Consider the following 20,910-nt stretch of genomic DNA (forward strand, 5'->3'; position numbering starts at 1 on the left):
AGATGTCAGCACACATCCTTCCTCCACCCCCTGATTTCTTGTAAGCCTATCTTCCAGTCTCTAGCTCTCTGAGGCCGCTTGCTTATTTCACATCAATGAGGTCATGTAGTATTTGTCCTTCAATGCCTGGGTTGCTTCACTCAACATAAGGTTTGCAAGATTCATCCATATTATCACGTGTGCTTGTAGTGTATTTATTTTTAAAGCCGAGTAGTATTCCATTGTATGTATATACCACATTTTATTGATCCACTCATCTGTTGATGGGCATTTGGGTTGATTCCAACTTTTGGCGATAGTGAACAATGCTGCTATGAACAATGGTGTGCATATATCGGTTTGTGTCCTTGTTTTCAGTTCTGCTGGGTATATACCCAACAGTGGTATTGCTGGGTCATATGGCAAATCTGTGGTTAGTTTTTGAGAAACCACCAAACTGACCTCCAGAATGGTTGGATCCTTCTGCATTCCCACCAGCAGTGGATGAGTGTTCCCATTTCTTCACATCCTCTCCAGCATTTGTATTCTTGTTTTTTTTTCATAGCTGCCAGTCTTATGGGAGTAAGGTGGTATCTCATTGTAGTTTTGATTTGCATTTCCCTGATAGCTAGAGATTTGAAGCATTTTTTCATGTGCTTTTTAGCCATTTGTATTTCTTCTTTGGAGAAGTGTCTGTTTAAATCTTTTTCCCATTTTTTAAATGGGTTGTTTATCTTTTTATTTTCAAGATACATGAGTTCTTGATATATGCAAGTTATAAGTCTCTTATCAGATATATGGTTGCCAAATATTTTCTCCCATTGTCTCGGCTCCCTTTTTACTTTCTTGACAAACACTTTGAGGTGCAGAAGGCTTTAGTTTTGAGGAAGTCCCATTTATCTATTTGTTCTTTTGCTGCTCATGCTTTTGGTGTGATGTTCATGAAGTCATTTCCTATTACAAGGTCTTGTAGATGTTTCCCTACACTGCTTTCCAAGGTCTTTATGGTCTTGGCTCTTACATTTAGGTCTTTGATCCATCATGAGTTGATCTTTGTATTAGGTGTGAGATGGTAATCCTCTTTCATTCTTCTACATGTGAATATCCAGTTCTCCAGGCACCATTTGTTGAATAGGCCATTCTCTCCCAGTTGAGAGTGTTTGGTGGCTTTATTGAATATTATATGGCTCTATTTATGAGGTTCTATATCAGAACTTTCAATTCGACTCCACTGGTCTGTGTGTCTCTCCTTATGCCAATACCATGATGTTTTCACTACTGTAGCTTTGTAGTGTGTTTTGAAGTCAGGTAGTGTGATTCCTCCAATTTCGTTTTTCTTTTTCAACATGTCTGGCTATTCAGGGCCTCTTTCCTTTCCAAATAAATTTCATGGTTCGTTTTTCTAGTTTTGTAAAGAAGGCTGTGTTGATTTTTATTGGGATTGCATTGAATGTGTACATCAGGTTTGGTAGGATAGATATCTTAATAATATTTAGTCTTCCTAGCCATGAACAGGGAATTTTCTTCAATTTATTTAAGTCGTCTTTGATTTCCTTGAACAGTCTTGTATAATTCTCAGTGTATAAGTTTTTTATATCTTTAGTTAAATTTATTCCTAAATATTTGATTTTTTTATTTACTATTGTGAATGGTATTTGTTTCTTGATTTCCTCCTGATCTTGCTCATTATTGGTGTACAGAAATGCTACTGATTTTTGTGCATTGATCTTATAACCTGCGACATTACTAAACTCATTTCTGAGTTCTAGACGCTTTGTTGTAGACCTCTCAGGGTTTTCTATGTATAGCATCATGTCATCTGCAAATAATGAAATTTTGAATTCTTCCTTTTCAATTTGAATGCCTTTTATATCTGGTTCTTGCCTCAGTGATCGAGCACATACTTCTAAGACAATGGTAAAAAGAAGGGGAGACAGTGGGCATCCTTTTATTGTTCCTGACATTAGAAGGAAGGATTATAGGATTTCTCCATTGTAAACAATGTTGGCTGTAGGTTTTTCATATGTACTCTTTATCATGTTCAAAAAATTTCCATGTATTCCGATCTTTTGGAGTGTTTTTATCAAGAAAGCATGTTATATTTTGTCAAGTGTTTTTTTCTGCATCTATAGATATAATCATGTAATTTTTTTTCCTTCAATCTGTTTATACAGTGTATTACATTGATTGATTTTCTTATGTTGAACCATCCTTGCATACCAGGAATGAATCCCGCTTGGTTGTGGTGTATAATTTGTTTAATGTGTTGTTGAATCTGATTAGCAAGTATTTTGTCAATTATTATTGCATCTAGGTTCGTTAGAGAAATTGTTCTGTAATTTTCCTTCCTTGTTGTGTCTTTGTTTGGCTTCGGTAGTGGGGTAAGTTTGGCACCATAGAAGGAGTTCGGCAATGTTCCTTCTGTTTCGGTTTTCAGCAGGATTGGTGTTAGTTCTTTCCGGAATGTTTTGTAGAATTCACCTGTGAACCTGTCTGGCCCTGGGCCCTTCTTAATTGGGAGTTTTTTAATGACTGATTCTATCTCTTTACTCGTGATTGGTTTGTTGAGATCATCACTTTCTTCTTTCATCAATATAGGCTGCTTATGTGTTTCTAGGAATTTGTCCATTACCTCTGCATTATCATTTTTGTTGGAATATAGTTTTTCAAAGTATCCTCTTATGATAGTCTTTATTTCTGTGGGGTCAGTGGTGATAGCTCCTTTCTCATTTCTTATTTTGTGTATTTGCATGTTCTCTCTTTTTTTCTTTGTTAGTCTCGCTAAAGTTTTGTCAATTTTATTGATCTTGTCAAAAAATCAGCTCTTGGTCTTGTTTATCTTCACAAGTGCTTTCTTATTTTCTATTTCATTTAGTTCTGTTCTTACCTTTGTTATTTCCTTCCTTCTTCTTCCTATTGGATTACTTTGTTGTTGTTTTTTTCTAATTCCTTCAAATGTGCAGTTATTTCTTCAATTTTTGCTCTTTCTTCTTTTTTGATATATGACTTTATGGCTATCAATTTGCCTCTCTGTACTGCTTTTGCTGCATCCCATAAATTTTGGTATGTTATGTTTCCATTATCATTTTTTTCAAGGTAGTCATTGATTTCTTTTGAGATTTTGTCTTTGACCCACTGTTTTTCTAAGAGTGTGCTGTTTAATTTCCAAATCATGGTGTGAAATCTGGGCCTCTGGCCCTTGCAAATTTCCAGCTTCAGTCCACTGTGGTCAGAGATATTATTTTATATGATTTTGATCTTTCTGAATTAATTAAGCCTTTCTTTGTGGCCTAGCATATGGTCTATCTTGGAGAATGATCCATGTGCACTTGAGAAAAATGTATATCCTGCTGTGTTTCAGTGTAGTGATCTGTATATGTCTATTAGATCCAGCTCTTCTAATATACTGTTCACATATTTTGTTTCTTTAGTGATTCTCTTTTGAGATATTCTCTCTAGAGTTGATAGTGGTGTACTAAAATCCCCCACTGTAATTGTAGATGCATCTATTCTTTCAATTAGTTTTTCCAGCATTTTCCTCATGTGTTTAGAGGTGCCCTTGTTAGGAGCATAAATATTTATGATTGTTCGAACTTCTTGCCAGATTGTCCCTTTCACTAATATGTAGTATCCTTCTTTGTCTCTCACAATTGTTTTGCATTTAAAGTCTATTTTGTCTGATATTAATATAGCTACTCCTGTGGTTTTTTTTTTTTTTTTTTGGTATTGTTTGCTTGTAAGATTGTTTTCCAACCATTCACTTTCAGCCTCCTTGAGTCTCTGGGTCTAAGATGTGTCTCTTGTAGACAGCATATAGATGGGTCATATTTCCTTATCCAACCTCCCAGTCTGAATCTTTTGATAGGTGAGTTTAATCCATTGACATTTAGTGTTATTACTTTCAAGGGATTATTTATGTTAGCTGTATTTTGATTGAGCTCGTGTTTGTCATATTTTATTTGTTTCTCTTATTCCCTTCTCTTTTTGTCTTTTTTTTTTTGTTCTTACACTCTCCTCCAACTCGCCCTGTCCTGTTTTTTTCCTTTCTTCCTGCAGATCTCCCTTTAGAAATTCTTGAAGGGGAGGTTTCTTATTGGCATACTCATTCAGTTTCTGTTTATCTGTGAATATTTTGAACTCTCCATCATGTTTGAATGCTAGTTTAGCTGGATAGAGTATTCTTGGTTGGAAATTTTTTTCTTTCAGTACCTTGACTATATCATACCACTGCCTTCTTGCCTCCATGTTTTCAGATGAGAAATCAGCACTTAATCTTATGGAGTCTCCCTTGTGTGTGATGGTTTTCTTTTCTATTGCTGCTTTTAAAATTTTCTCTTTGTCTTGAGCATTGGATAATTTGACAAGTATATGTCTTGGGGTGTGCCTGTTGGCGTTTATGACGATTGGGGAGTGCTGTGCATCTTGGATATGTACATTTGTCTCTTTCAATAGATTTGGAAAGTTTTCATTCATTATTTCCTGCAACACTCCTTCTGACCCCTTTCCCTTCTCTTCTCCTTCTGGGATGCCTATAATATGTATGTTTGAGCATTTTGCATTATCATTCAGGTCCCTAAGTCCTAGCTGGATTTTTTTCTATCTTATTATCAATCAATTCTACTATCTGTTTGATTTCCGATGTACTGTCTTTCACATCACTAATTCTCTGCTCTGTCTCTTCTAGTCTGCTGATATTTGCTGCAAGTGTATTTTTGATTTCTTGAACTGTGGTGTTCATTCCCATCATATCTGTTATCTTTTTGTGTATGTCTGCAGTTTCCCCTCCAAGTTTTGTCTTCATGTTGTTAACCTCTTCCTTTACTTCATTAAATTTGTCAGTGATAAATGTTCTGAGATCTTTAATTGCTTGTGTGAAGTTCTGCTCCCCTTCCTGGTTTTTAGTTTGTTCTTTAGATTCAGCCATGTTTTCCTGATTACTGGTTTGGTTTGTAGATTTTTATTGCTGTCTGGTCATCATTTTATTTTGACGGGTTTAATCAGTTCCTTAGCTTCTTTGTCTAGTCTTGAGGATTAATGAGCTGTTGTTTTTGCATACATGTTATGTCTTCTCTTTGTCACTGTGTTCCTCTTATTCTAATTTCTTATTGCTGGTTGAGTTCACTTTAAAGGAAAGTATTAGGGCCAAGGAAAGGCAATTGTGTAAGCAAGGAAAAAGTGTAAAGTAGTATTGGTGATAAATGTTAGAAAGCAACAATATGAGGTCTGGGAGGATGGATATTAGGTTCATGTAAGTTGTGTAGAGTTATAGCAGTAGGTAGAGTACCTTTAATGATGTAGTCCGCTGAATATGGGAGGAATATGGTATGAATTAAAAAGCTAGTGTTTTCGTGAGAGAGGGAAAGAGAAAAGAAAGGCAATAGTTTCAAGAGTGGATAAAAGACAGAAAATAAAACAAAAGTATTAGAAATTAGGAGTTAGACACTTTGGGGATCAAAGAAAGGGAGGTGGAATATAGGAGAGACAGTAGATGATGGAGGATATCAAAATGTAGGGGAAAGGGTATAGTGTAGGTAACCAAAATCAATTCACACAGAAATGAGTCAGCGGAGGATGAGGTAACCCAGCAAATGTGAGGTGTTCCCTGCAGCACCTATTCTTTAATTAAGATAAAATAAAATAAGGAAAAATGAGGGACTAGAGAGAGAGAAAAAAAGAAGAAGAAAGGAAGAAAGAAAAAGGGGGTGGCTAAAAGGAGGGGAACAAGTAGGGAAAAGAAAAAAAAAGATATAGAACAACCACAACAACAACAACAACAAAAAACCCTAAATAACTGAAAAAAAAAAGACTTTGGCGGATATGCTGTGAGAAAAGACTAGGAGATAATGCAATGTTAGCATTCAGGACATTAAAAAATAAAATATATATATAAGAATAAAAACAAAACTAAAAAGAAAAGAATAAATTCAAACGTTGAGGGCCAGGACATTCAAGGACCTCAGATGGACCTCCGGGCATGATGGCTTCAAGGATGGAAAGTCTGAGATATTGAAGACTCAAGAGGTGTGCGTCTCTGGGGTTTGGGCCACAAGGGTTTAGGGGACTCAACCTGGCAACCTCAAATCTGGTTAACAAGAAGCCTGGGAGCACCGCAGTGCAACACAGTCTTTAGGGATCCCCACAGCTGGGTGCCAGCCCTATGGGAGAGGTCACATCCACAAACTCTCTCCTATGTGTCTGAACCCCACAATTCACTCACTCACTTGGATCTATTCTGGGATGTATCACCAATTCGACTTCAGGACACCTCCCACCCTGTAAGCCCCCAGAACGGCCACTTGGGGGAGCCTCTACACTGCAGCCAATTTAATGATGCAGATCAGTAGCCAGGCCCGGGGGTGGGGCTCCAGCTGGAAACGCCGATTACAGAATCCAAAACTGAAATTCCCATGCTTCGCAAAATATTCCCCTAATCGGCTTCCAGATGTCTCCCACCCTGCCAGTCGTTGAAACTGCCTCCTGGTGATGTCTCTTTATTGCTAGCAATTTAAGGCCGCTGCAGATCGGCAGCTGGCCTTGGGGGGGGGGGGGGGGGCTCTAGGCAGAAGTGCTTTTATTTGTGTCCGCAATCAGAAATTCCCGGCTTCTTGGTAAAACTCCCATTTGTCTCCCCAAATTGGTCTGTGAAGGCCTCCTGTCCTTTTACCCCCCAATAGCCCGCACAGGGCTTATGAATTCCCCAGTACTGCAGAACCCCCATAAATTGCTGCCGCAGTGCCAGTGCCGTGGCTCCACCCACCCCAGGAGAGAGCATCCCATGCGCAGCTCCCAGCTCTGTGTAACAGAGTCTCAATTATATCTTATACATGAATTTTCTCTGTTACCTTCCCACCAAATTGCCCAGGTGTGCTCACTCAGCTACCATCTTGCCCCACCCTCCTGATATTCTTTATCTAACTTTACAGTGACCTAAAACTTCTTTTAAGAGATAATGAAAAAAAATAAGTTAACACACTGAGGAAGAAATGGAAGAGATTGCCTTGACACTGTATATACAGGACAGTACCTGTTACAGTGATGAAAGGTAAAACACCAAAAAACAAGTTTTATGATATTTCTAATTTTTAATACCCCATTTTTAACTTTATTTTACTTTTTCTAAATTACTATGTATTTTATTTCTAATGTTTAAACATATCATTACCATTTCGTTTTTCTATTAATTGAATTTGGCAATATATTAGGTTTCTTTTTGAAGAAGTTTTAGATCACAGAGGTGTTCAATTATGGCAGGGAGGGAGCATTGGTGTGGGATGCCTTTGATGGGGGATGCATGGGAGGAATTTTGCCTGGGCATGCATATAAAGTTACATTGATATTTTCAGATGTTCAATGGGAATAGACACAGTGAATAAAGACTTATATGACAACAAAAAGGGGTGCTGGGTTCCCATCTTGGGGAGCACTGCTGCATTTAACAATGGAACAGGAACTATCCCCCTGGTGCAAGGGCAATAACCATTGAAGAAGGATGATCCAATGATAGGCCATTGACACCGATGACTATGGTTATGAGCCTACTGCACATGAAATTTCAACTTGGCCTAGTGTTCTAGGGGGCCTAAGTATTACCTCCTGAGAACCTACATGTTACTCAAATATTGCCTCTCTCTAAGTCAAGCCCAGCATATAAATGCATTAGTTTCCCCCAAGAATGGGACATGACTACCAGGGATAAGACTTCCTAGCACTGAGGGATTACTATAAAGCACCAACTCCTGATGCAACTGGGGGAAAAAAAAACAGTTCATTGGACTTATTGAGGTTAGCTGACAGGAAGGTGAGGATGGACAACAGTCACACCAAGGAACTGTGAGAGTCTTTGGCTGTAAGGACAAGAGTCCTATCTGTCAGCTATGGGGGATTAAAACTCCCTCTCAATTGAGAGGTGGAGTGGGCATCAGCATTGCAGGATCATCAGGATGGAGGAAATAAATATGGATTAGAGTGGACTAACTGATATTCTACTATAGAATTATTGTGACTCTAGCAATGGAAGAAATAATATGTTTGATGTGGAGATAGTAGTCATGGAGGTTGCTGAAGTCAGAGAATGGGAAAGGAATTGTAATATGGGGCCATTTTCATGACTTGTAGTTGTCTTGAACGATATTTCTGGGACAGATACAGGACATTGTATATCCTGCCATAGCCCACTGAATGGACTGGGAGAGAATGTAAACTACAATATAAACTCTAATCCATGCTGTGCAACAATGCTCCAAAATGCACTCATCAAATGCAATGAATGCACTACACTAATGAAAGAAGTTGTCAATGTGGGAGAAATGAAGGGTATGGGGAGTGGGGTATATGGAAAACTTAAAATTTTAATGTGATTTTATGTTAAATCTATGCATCTTTTAAAAAGTTAATAAAAATTAAAAATAAAAATAAAAATAAATAAATTTTTATCATTATGTTGAGTCCAGGGAGAGGGAAGAAGAGATGTGATTTGGGGGCTTTTTTGGAACTTGGAGTTGTTCTAAATGATATTGCAGTGACAGATGTTGGACTTTATGTATCCTGCCTTAACTCACTGAATGTACTTGGGGGAGAGTGTAAACTACATTATAAATTAAAATACAAGAGGTTCAGCAGTGCTCCAAAATGTATTCACCTAATGCAATGAATGTACCACAATGAAAGAGGTTGTTGATGTGGAAGGAGAGGGGTGGTTGGGATGGGGTATGTGGGAACCTCTTATATTTTTTAATGTAACATTATTTTGTGATCCATGTATCACTAAAAAAGAGAACTTAATAATTTTAAAAAAGATAGATACATAAATAAATATCACCAAAACTATATAAAATGTACAGTCTAAAATGTAAACCATTATGTAACCCAAAATTTATAAAATTGTAACATCTAAAATCCAAACCATAATGTAAACCATAATGGAACCATGGATAATATCTATATTTGAATATCTGTACATCAGTTGCAGCAAATGTAACATCCACCTATAAAAAGATCATTTTGGGGGAAGGGAGAAAAGCATTTGTTGTCCAGTATAAGGGAGTTCCCTCTATACTACATATGATTTTACTGTGACCTAAAATATTTTTGAAGACATAATACAAAAAATGGATGTAGACACTGAGGAAGAAATGGAAGAGACTGCCTTGTCACTGTATGTACAGGGCACACCCTATTACAGTGATGATAAGTAAAATATAAAAAAACAATTCTTATGATATTTTTCACATTTTTATGACTCCAAATTATTTTTAACTTAATTTTAGTTTTTCTAATTTGTTTTATATTCTGTTTCTAATTTTTAATCCTATCATTACAATTTAATTTTCCATTAATTGAATTTGACAATATATTAGACTTCATTTTTGAAGACATTTTGTATCATAGAGGGGTTCAACTAAGGCAGGGGAGGAGCATTTATGTGGGGTTCATTGATGGGAATGCGTTTGTGGAAAGGAGTTTTCCAGGGCATGCTTACAGGCTATATAGATATGTACAGATATTCATTGGGTGTTGACATGGCGGTAGAGTTTCACATGACATACTGAAGGAGTGTTGACTTCCCATTTCAGTAATCTCTGTTGCACTCTCCAATGGAGCAGCAGCATTCCCCCAAGAAAAAGGAGAAAGAGAAGTAAAGAAGGAAGATAAAATGATGGGTTCCTGATACTGATGAATATGCTTATCAGCCTGTGTGCTTGGAATGGTCAGTGTGGGAGGAGTAGGGTATATTAGAATCTCTTATATTTGTTATTGTAACATTTTGTTTTATACATGTATCTTAAAAAATTTTTAATTAAAAAAAATTTCATCTAGGCCTAGAGCTGTAGGGTGTCTAAAAGATAATACCTGAGAGCCTCCATGTTGCACAAATCTGGCCACTCTGTAAACCAAACTCAGCATGTAAATGCATTACCTTCCCCCATCATAGGACATGACTCCTGGGCATGATCCTCCCTGGCACTGAGGAATTACTACCAATCACCCACTAGAAAAATACCTTGAATGGAAGGGGTAATGGAAAAGACAAATGAGTTTACATGACTAAGAGACTTAAAAATGAGTCCAGACATCATTAGAGGGGTCACGGCATGATTCCAGAGATAGCCCAAGTATATACAACCCCAGTAAGTGGTGCTCCTGAGGGCTTTAGAGACACCTGCATCCCAGTCATGGTAGATGGGTCTGGAGTTCAGTGCCTTGCCAGTGGGCCTTATTTTGAAATTTGTACTTCTGAGTGTGATGGAGTTGGACTTAGATGTGTCTTTTCTACACATGCCTTATCTGTCACTTTTACTGAAATTGTGTTTGGCACTGGGGTTTGTGTATGTTCAGAACACTTGAATCTCTGGACTGTTCATGTGCTGGCTGGGCCCTTAGCCTCAGCAGAGTTGCAATGCCTACTTTCCAGTTCAATGGAGTTACCCAGGTCAGCTAGCAGTAAGGTGAGGATGGTCAACCACCACACCAGGGAACCAAGAGAGTCTACACCTGCAAGCATGAAAATCCCATCCATTAGCCATGTTGGTTCTAAGCCCCTTCTCAATTTAGAGGTGGAGTGGGCATTACTGTCTCAAGGTCCACAGAATGGAGCAATAATGTGTGGATTAAAGTGAACTTACTGGTATTCTACTATAGAATTATTGTGACTCTAGCAATAGAAAAAATTGTATCATTGATGTGAAGACAATGGCCATAAGATTTGCTGAGGGTAGGGAGGGTGAAGAAGAGGTGCAATATAGGGGCATTTTTGGGACTTTGAGTTGTCCTGAATGATATTGCAGGTACTGATGTAAGACATTAGGAATCCCACCATAACCCACTGAATGGACTGGGGTAGAGTGTAAACTACAATATAAACTATAATCCATGATGTGTTCTAAAATGTATTCATCAAATGCAATGAATGTGCCATATTGATGAAAGAAGTTGTGGTGGGAGGAGTGGGGGGATGGGGGTTGGGGTATTTGGGTAATGTAACATTCTGTGTGATCTATGTATCTTAAAAAAGACAATATAAATAATAAATTCAATTTCTAATAACCAATTAGGGCAATTTTCTGTAAATATAATTACCTATAAATTTCTATTTGTATATAATAACAACATATAAGTATAATTCATAATTATTGTAATTAATATACTTGCATGCATTAATGAAAATATATTTCAGATAAAATAGTTTTACTATAAAAAACAACCTTAATTTTAAGACCATATACCAGATAACACAGAATAAAGGAAATATCTTTCTGAATTTTCAACACTAATCATTATAGAGTTTTCATTATTCTGAGTTTTGTCCTTTAAGATTGTAAGCCCTTTTAGCTGATAACAAAAAATAAAATAAGTATCTTATTTATTTTTCAGATGTAAACAATATAGTGTTTTCACAGTTCAATAAGTGTAACTGTGTTGTAACATTGATTGTTCATATAAGCAGACAAAACTTAAAGCAATTGTATATAGTTTTCAAAATTCATCAATATAGTGTTTTCACAGCTCACTAAGAGAGTTTGATGCTTTATCATTGACTGTGAGCTCATTTAACTTGATAACACTGAATAAAGAAAGTATCATATTTAGTTTTAAAATCTTATTGATATAGTGTTTTCAGAGCTCACTGAATGAATTTATTGTTTAAACATTGATTTCAAGTCTATTAGCAGATAATGCTGATAGAGTATCTTACTTAGTTTTCAAAACTTACCATTATAATATATTCACAGTTCATTAAGTGAATTCTGTCTTTTAACATTTTAATTCTTTTAAGCAGATTATACTGAGTCTATCAAGTATATTACTGAGTACTTGAAACTAATCAATATAAAGCAGTCAGAATTCAGTAAATATGTTCTGGATTGTAACTCTGTTTATCTATATCAACAGATAAGACTGTATAAAACAACCTATGTAGAATGAAAACTAATGAATATAGTGTTTTACAATAAAAATGATAGAGAATTTAAAATATTCACAGATAAACAGAAATTAAAAGAGTATACCAATAAGAACCTTACCTTTCCAGAAATCCTAAAGGAGGTCTGCAGGTTGAGAAGAAAAAACAGAAGAGCCAGAGAATTGGAAGAGTGTAAGAAAAAAGTTAATAAAAGCAAAAAGAGAAATAAAAACAATGTATGACATATATTAACCCAAAGTATATATGATTAATGTACATAATTCCTTGACTGTAATAACACTAAATATTAATGGATTAACTCACATGTCAAGATACACAGATTTGAAGAATGGAAAAGGAAATATAATCCATCAGTATGCTGTCTACAAGAATCCTATGTTAAACCCAGGGATTCAAGTAGCCTGAAAGTGAAAGGCTGGAAAACTAATTTACAAGCAAAGAACAACAAAAATAAAGCAGGAGCAGCAATAGGAATTTTGAACAAAGCACACTTTAAGTGCAAAACTTTTTTAACAGTCAAAGATGGGATCTATATATCTGTAAAAGGGTGATATTACAAGAAGTAAGAAGAATCAAACATTTAGGCACCTAACCAGAAGAACTCAAGAAAATGAGGTAAACATTGGACAAAATACGTGAAGAAATTGATGCTTCAACAATTACAGTGTGTGTTCCCATTCCTCCATATCCTCTCCAGCACTTGTAGTCTTCTGTTTTTTGTTTTTTGTGTTTTTTTGTGTGTGTTTTTTTATAGCTGCCAGTCTTATGGAGTAACATGATATCCCATTGAGGTTTGGATTTGCATTTTCCCAATAGCTAGTGATTATCAGCATTTTTTTCATGTGCTTTTTAGCCATTTGTATTTCTTCTTTGGAGAAGTCTCTGTTCAAATCATTTTCCCAATTTTTATATGGGTTGTTTGCTTTTTTTTATTTTAGAGATATAAGATTTCTTTAAAAATGCAGGATATTAATCTCCTATCAGATATACGGTTACCAAATATTTTCTCCAATTGTGTAGGCTCTCTTTTCACTTTCTTTACAATCTCCTTTGAGGTGCAGAAGGATTTAATTTTAAGGAAGTCTCATTTATCTATTTGTTCTTTTGCTGCACTTGCTTTTAGTGTGACGTTCATGAAGCCATTTCTTATTACAAAGTCCTGTAAATGCTTCCCTACATTTCTTTCCAAGGTCTTTATGGTCTTGTCTCTTATAGTTATGTCTCTGATCCATTGTGAGTTGATTTTTGTATAAGCTGTGAGTTGGTAATCCTCTTTCAATCTTTTACATATGGATATCAAGTTCTCCAGGCACCATTTGTTGAAATGGCCATTTTCTCCCAGTTGAGTGGGTTCAGTGGCCTTGTCAAATATCATATGACTGTATAAATGAGGACCTATATCAGAAATCTCAATTTGATTCCATTGGAGTGTCTATACTTGTGCCAAAGTCATGCTGTTTTCACTACTGTAGCTTTGCAGTATGTTTGTAGTCAGGTAGTGTAATTCTTCCATTTTCATTTTTCTTTTTCAATATGTCTTTGGCTATTTGGGGCCTCTTTCTTTTCCAAATAAATTTCACAGTTACTTTTTCTAGTTTATTAAAGAATGCTGTGTTGATTTATATTGGAATTGCATTAATCTGTAAATCAGTTTTTGGTAGGATAGCCATTTAATGATATTTAGTCTTCCTATTCATTAAAAGGGAATATTCTTCAATTTACTTAGGCCTTCTTTGATTTCTTTGAATGGTGTGTAGTTTTCTATGTATAAGTCTTTTACATCTTTAGTTAAAATTTTTCCTAGGTATTTGATTTTTTTATTAACTATTTTATATGGTATTTGTTTCCTGATTTCCTCTTCAGATTGCTCATTATTGGTGTACAGAAATGTTAATGATTTTTCAGCATTGATCTTATATCCTGCAACATTGCTGAACTCATTTATATGTTCCAGAAGCTTTCTGGTAGACTTCTCAGGGTTTTCTACATAGAGCATTATGCCATCTGCAAAGACTGAAATTTTTATTCCTTCCTTTCCAATTTGGATGCCTTTAATATCTGCTTCTTGCCCCAGTACTTGAACAAGTACTTCTAAGACAATGTTAAAAAGAAGGGGTGAAAGTGGGCATCCTTGTCTTATTCTTGATTTTAGAGGGAACAATTTTAGGATTTCACCATTGTAAATGATGATAGCTGTGGATTTTTCATATATACCCTTTACCATGTTCAGAAAGTTGCCTTCTAGTCCAATCATTTGCAATATTCTTATCAAGGAAGGGTATTGTGTTTTGTCAAATGTTTTTCTGCATCTATAGATATGATCATGTGATTTTTTCCTTCAATCTATTTATATGATGTATTACATTAATTGATTTTCTTTTGTTGAAATATCCTTGTATACCCAGAGTGAATCTCACTTACTCATAGTGTATAATTAATTTAATGTGTTGTTGAATATGATTAGCAAGTATTTTGTTGAGGAATTTCATGTTAGGTTCAATAGAGAGATTGTTCTGTAATTTGCCTTTCTTGTGGTGTCATTTTTGGCTTTGGTACTAGGGTAATGTTGGCATCATAGAATGAATTAGGCAATGTTCCTTCTCTTTTGGTTTTTTGGAAGAGTTTAAGCAAGATTAGTGTTAGTGTTTTCTGGAATGCTTGTCACCTGTGAATCCTACTGGCCCAGTGCTCTTCTTTGTTGGGAGGTCTTTAATAACTGACTCTATTTCTTTACTTTTGATTTGTTTGCTGAGATAGCCAATTCTTTCATCAATGTAGGCTGCTTATGTGTTTTTAGGAATTTGTCTATTTCCTCTAAATTGTTCTTGTTGGATTACAGTTTTTCAAAGTATCCTCTTATGATAATCTTTATTTCTGTGGGATCAGTGGTTATATTCACTTTATCATTTCTTATTTTTTGTATTTGAATCTTCTCTCTCTTTTTTTTTTTTTTTTGTTAGTCTAGCTAACAGCTTGTCAATTTTACTGAACTTCTCAAAGAACCAGATCTTGGTTTTGTTTGTTTTTTCAAGTGCTTTCTTTTTTTTTTTTTTCCAGTTCATTTTGTTCTCCTCTGATCTTTGTTCCTTCTTTTTTCTTCCTTTGGAGTTAGTTTGTTGTTGTTGTTTTCATACTAATTCCTTCAACTGTTAGTTTTTCCATTTTAGCTCTTTCTTCTTTTTTGATGTATGATTTTATGGATATAAATTTCCCTCTCATTACCACTCTTGCTGCATCCTATACATTTGAAATGTTGTGTTATCATTTTCATTAGTTTCAAGGTAGTAATTGATTTCTTTTAGGGTTTCTTCCTTGATGCATTGTTTTTCTGACTGTGTTGTGACCATAGGATGGAGGAATATGGTGTGGATTTGAGTGGATTTACTGATAATCTACTATGGAACTATTGTGATTTGTAATGGAAGAAAATGTAGCATTGGTGTGAAGAAAGTGGCCATAGTAGTTGGTGAGGGTAGGGAAAGGGAAGAAGGAATATGAGAAAAATTTTGAAATAAAATAAAAATGAAAACTATTATAGTGGGGGACTTTACTACACCATTATCATGATTAGACAGAACATCTCTACAAGATAATCAATAAAGAAACAAAGATTCTGCATAGTACATTAGAGGATCAGTACCTAATAAACATACACAGAACAGTACAAATACAGAGGGATTTACTTTTTTCTTGAGTGTACATGAATAATTCTCCAAGATAAACAACATGATGAGCCACAGAACCACTCCAACGACTTCAGAAAAATTTAAATTATATCAAGTTTTTCCTCTTAGTACAGTGGAAGAAAGCTTGCAATTAGCAAGGGCCAGAAAACTAGATTAGGCACAAAGATATGGAAATTGAACAACACACTCTACAACAACACTGGGTCAAGTAGGAAATTACAAAAGAAATCAATAACTAACTTGAAAATAAATGAAAATGGCAAGACATCATATCAAAACCTTTGAGTTGCAGTAAAAGCTGTACTAAGATGGAAATTCACGTGCGTAAACACATATTTCAAAAAATAAGAAAGAGCTGAAACAGAAAACCTATCTCCACAACTGGATGAATTAGAAAAAAAAGAACAAAAATCTAACACCAAATGAAGTAGAAAGAAGGAAATAATAAAGATAAGAACTGAAATAATGACAGAGAAATTTAAAAAAAAAACACTAGAAAAAATTGTCAAAATCCAAAACTCATTCTTCAAGATCAATAAAATTGAAAATCCCTTAGCTAGACTAACAAAGAAAAAAAGAGAGATGATGAAAATAGAGGAAATAAGATTGTTCCTACGGGAGGAGGAGTGGAGTGAAGGGGGTGGGGGGTATATGGGGACCTAATATATTTTAATGTAATATTAAAAAATAAATAAAGACAAAAAAAGAAAATTAAAAAACACTTGAAAAATTTCTCAAAATCCAAAACTCATTCTTCAAGATCAAAAAAATTGAAAATTCCTTAGCTAGACTAACAAAGAAAAAAATAGAGATGATGAAAATAGATGAAATAAGAGAAGAGGAAGGGATTATCATCACTGACCACACAGAAATAAAAACTTTCATATGAGGATACTTTGAAAACTATATGCCAAACAAGAAGTATAATGTAGAGGGTATGGGCAAATTCCTAAAATTAAATTAGGCAGCCTATATTGATGAAAGAAAAAATGGATGATCACAACAAACCACTCACAACTAAACAGATAGAATCAGTCATTAAAAACCTCCCTGCTAAAAAGAGCACAGGACCAGGCAGCTTTACAGGTGAATGCTTCCAAACATTCCATATCGAACCTACACCATTCTGCTTAAACTCTTCCAAAAAATAGAAGTGGGGAGAACATTGCCTAACTCATTCTTTAATGCCAACATCACCCTAATGCCAAGTCCACATAAAGATGCCATAAGAAAAGAAAACTACAGACGAAATCATTCTATGAAACTGTGTATCAGTCAGCCTAAAGGGTGCTAAGGCAAAATACCATAAACTGGTTGAATTTTATAAAGGGTATTTATTTGAGGAAGGGGCTTATAGACACTGGGCCATAAAACATAAGTTACTTCTCTCACCGCAGTCTATTTGGAGCAAGATGGCTGATGATGTCTGTGAGGGTTCAGTCTTCCTGGGTTTCTACATTCCTGGGGCTTGCTTTTCTCAGGTTTCAAGGTTCCACCCTTCCTGGTGCTGGTTCCTCTTTCCTCTGCATGCTGACTTCCCAGGGCTTGGGTTTAGGTCTTCAGTACCAAATTTCAAAATCAAAACTCCAACATTAAAAGCCCCAACTCTGTTCTTTGCCATGCCTTTTATCTGTGAGTCCCCACACACCAAGGGGTGTGGACTCAATGCCCTAATCGTAACTCAATCATGACTAGGTACAGATCAGTTTGCAAGTATAGTCCAGTATTTCTATTTGGAATTCATCAATTATATCAAACTGCTACACTCCCCCCTCTGAATTCCAAAAAACTCATTAAAATATTCAAAAAATCCTTAAATCAGTTACAATGAAAGTACTAAATCATATCATAATCAATTTAAAGAAATATAGTTTGTCATGGGGAAAATCCTTGCCTGCTATAGGCCTCGAAACTTACAAAACAATTCATCTGCTTCCAATACAAAAGGACAGACATACAGTAAACCTTTTAATTGCAATAAGGTGAAATTGGGAGGGAAACAGTCATGGATCCTCTACAGTTCAGTAAACATGTAGGGCATCCTCCATTCAATTTCAGTCTGAGAGTCATCCTTAATGTGGTAGTTTCTTCTCCTTGGGGTTTTATGGGGACCAATCATTTTCATAGTCTTGCTCAACAGCCATTTTTTTGGTTCCACCCTCATCAAGCATCTGGGAGTCAACAAAGCTCTAGACCTCTCCCTCCAAGAGTGTTGGGGTGATTGCCATACCTTACCTAATCTTTGTGTTAGAGTCTTTAACTCCCAAGTATAGTGATGTGAAGATAACATTCTCCCTAACCTTTGGCATGCAGGCTCAATCTTCTCAGAGCAATGGGTTGATCACCTGGCCTTCCCTAACCTTTGGAGGAAGGTCCACCTCACTCAGAACTACAAGGTGCTGACCTTAACCACCCTAAACCTTGAGGAATGTGCCTCACCCTCCTTGCACCCTGGGGCAGCAAAACTTCCAGAACATTTGGTGGGAACATTCACTCTCTTCAAATGCTGGGGCAAACACACTCACTCTGTACACATGGGTGGGGTTACTCTCTTGGGCCTAGGTGAAGTCTTAATTCCAGATCGCAGCTTCCATGATTTCATCTTAAAGCTGTTTCCCCTTCAATCTCTGCTATCCATGTCCTTATAAGTCCAGGATGACCATGGTTTTCTTCATACAGCTCTCTCAAAAAATCTGTTGCTTTAGCATGCAGGAAGCAGGTGTCCAAGCCATCAGACAGTAAGGCTTTCCACAAGTCTTTCTTAGATAACTGCACCTTCAAACTTTTCTTTTTGGTTTGTTTTTTTTTTTGTATTTTTTAAAATGTTATGTTAAAAAAAATATGAGGTCCCCATATACCCCTCACCCCCCTCACCCGACTCCTCCCATAACAACACTTTCTCCATCATCATGGGACACTCATTGCACTTGGCGAATCCATCTCTGAGCACTGTTGCATCACATGGTCAGTGGTCGACATTATAGTTTACACTTTCACCCAGTCCACCCAGTGGGCCATGGGAGGACATAAATGTCTGGTAACTGTCCCTGCAGTACCACCCAGGACAGCTACCAGTTCCAAGTTTAGTTAAGTCCTCCAACAGGCCATTTTCATCTTGGAGCCTGATTTCCAGAAACTTGGAATTTTCAGAATCATTTTCTGTTTTCTTTGTGTCCAACAATTCAGTTCTCAGCTCACCTTGCTCATCTAGCATTTTGCTATAAGCTGCATGCAGAAGCCAATCTGCATTCTCTGGGCTTACCTTGGAAATTTCTTCAGCTAAATTTCCAGGATCACCATTTTCAAAATCTTCCTTCCATAAAACACCAGGAGTTAATCTTACTAAGTTCTCTACAACTTTAAAATATGGATCACCTTTCTTCCAGTTTCCAATAATAGTTTTATCACTCACTTCTAAGGCATCATAAAAAGTTTCTTTAGCATCCTGATTGCTGTCAATGATTTCTTCAAAACACTGAAGGTTTTTTCTTCCAAACATCTCACAATTCCTCCAAAAAATACCCCTTACCCATTTGTAAAACCACTCCAGCATTTTGGTAATTGCAAAGGTACTTCCCCACTCCTTGGTACCAAATTGTGTTAGTCAGGGTTCTCTAGGGAAACAGAATCAGCAAGGGATATCTGTTTATAACAAGAGACTTATCAGAGTCTCTCATGCCGCCGTGGGGATGGACAAGTCCAGGTTCCACAGGCAGGCTGCAACCAGAAGCTACAATGAAAGTCCAGTGAAGATTCTTGATGAGTTCTGGAAGATGTTGGCTGTCCTAAGATGAACTGGGAAATTCTATCTCAATGCCAGAATCACTTCCCCTTTTAAGGTATTCAACTGTTTCTGTTAAGAATCACTCATTGCTAATGGCAATCTTCCTGACTGATGCAATTATAACCAGCTATCTCTGATTTACCACTGCAGTAAAGCCAATAGAGACTAAAGTCCACAAATGCATCAGTCCATTGCTTCCCTGACAAATTGGGCACAATTACCTGGACGATTTGACACAATAGCCTAACCATCACAACCTGGATGCTAAAATCCTCAAGAATATACTTGATAATTTCATTCAACAACACACCAAACGAATTATACACTATCATCAAGTGGGTTTCATCCCTGATATGCAAGGGTGGTTCAACATAAGAAAATGAATCAATGTAATACACCACATAAACAGATTTTAAAAACACATGAACATCTCTATAGATGCAGAAAAAGCATTCAAGAAAATACAGCATCTTTTCCTAATAAAATCACTGCAAAGAAAAGGAATACAAGGAAATTTCATCAACATGATGAAGTGTATAAATGAAAAACCCACACCTAACATTATATAAAATGATGAAATCCTAAAAGATTTTCCTTTAAATTGGGAATAAGTCAAGAATGCTCACTTTTACTGTTCCCCGTTGTTTTAGAAGTACTTAGCGAAGCACTTAGGCAAGGAAAAGTTGTAAAAAAAACATCCAAATTAGAAAGAAAGAAGTCGAAATTTCACTATTTCCAAATGACATGTTCTTATACACAGAAAGCTCTGAGAATTCTACCTCAAAGCTTCTAGAGTTTATAAATGATTTCAGTAATGTTGCTGGTTCTAAGATGAATGCACTGAAATCAGTAGCATTTCCATACAACAATAATGAGTAATTTGTGGAGGAAATTATGAAAAAAATACCATTTGTAAGAGTGAATAAATAATCAAATACCTAGGCATAAATTTAAATAAAGCTGTAAACCATTTATACACAGAAAACTACACAACACTGTTAAAGGAAATCAAAGAAGATATTTAAAAGTGGAAGAACATTCCCTCTTCGTGGATGGGAAGACTAAACTTCACTAAGATATATATCCTACCCAAATTGATCTATAAATTTAATGCAATTCCAATAGAAATCAATGCATCATTTTTTACTGAATTGGAAGAATTACCTATGAAATTTATTTGGAAGGGGAAGAGTACCCAAATAGCCAAAAGCATATTGGAGAAGAAAAATGAAATTGGAGGAATCACTCTTAATTACTTTAAAAACATTCTACAAAGCTACAATGGTTAAAACTGCATGATATTGATGCAAGTCTAGACATACCAATCTAATGAACCAAATTGAGAGCTCTGATATAGATCCTCATATATACAATGATTAGATATTCAAAAAGGCCACTAAACACTCTCAAATGGGATAGAATGGTCTCTTCAAAAAATGAAAAAGGTAGGATGTGGAATTTTTTCAAGTCAACATTCTTTATCTAAGTTCTTTATCTAACTTTATCCAAGTTCTTTATCTAACCTTTAAACCCATCGCTAT

The 20,910-nt window shown here is 35.9% G+C and overlaps 1 protein-coding gene across 1 annotated transcript in view; it reads right to left on the reverse strand.

The window, feature by feature from the left end:
- Positions 1-19,084, reverse strand: part of LOC139437901 (olfactory receptor 7A17-like) — a 35,907-nt gene extending 16,823 nt beyond the window's left edge. The window contains exon 1 of the mRNA XM_071212796.1: positions 18,658-19,084. Coding sequence (XP_071068897.1) covers positions 18,658-19,084 — 427 coding nt within the window. The remainder of the gene's footprint in view (positions 1-18,657) is intronic.
- Positions 19,085-20,910: the final 1,826 nt, after the last annotated feature.

Source organism: Dasypus novemcinctus, chromosome 30 (genome assembly GCF_030445035.2).
Source record: "Dasypus novemcinctus isolate mDasNov1 chromosome 30, mDasNov1.1.hap2, whole genome shotgun sequence".
NCBI lineage: Eukaryota > Metazoa > Chordata > Mammalia > Cingulata > Dasypodidae > Dasypus > Dasypus novemcinctus.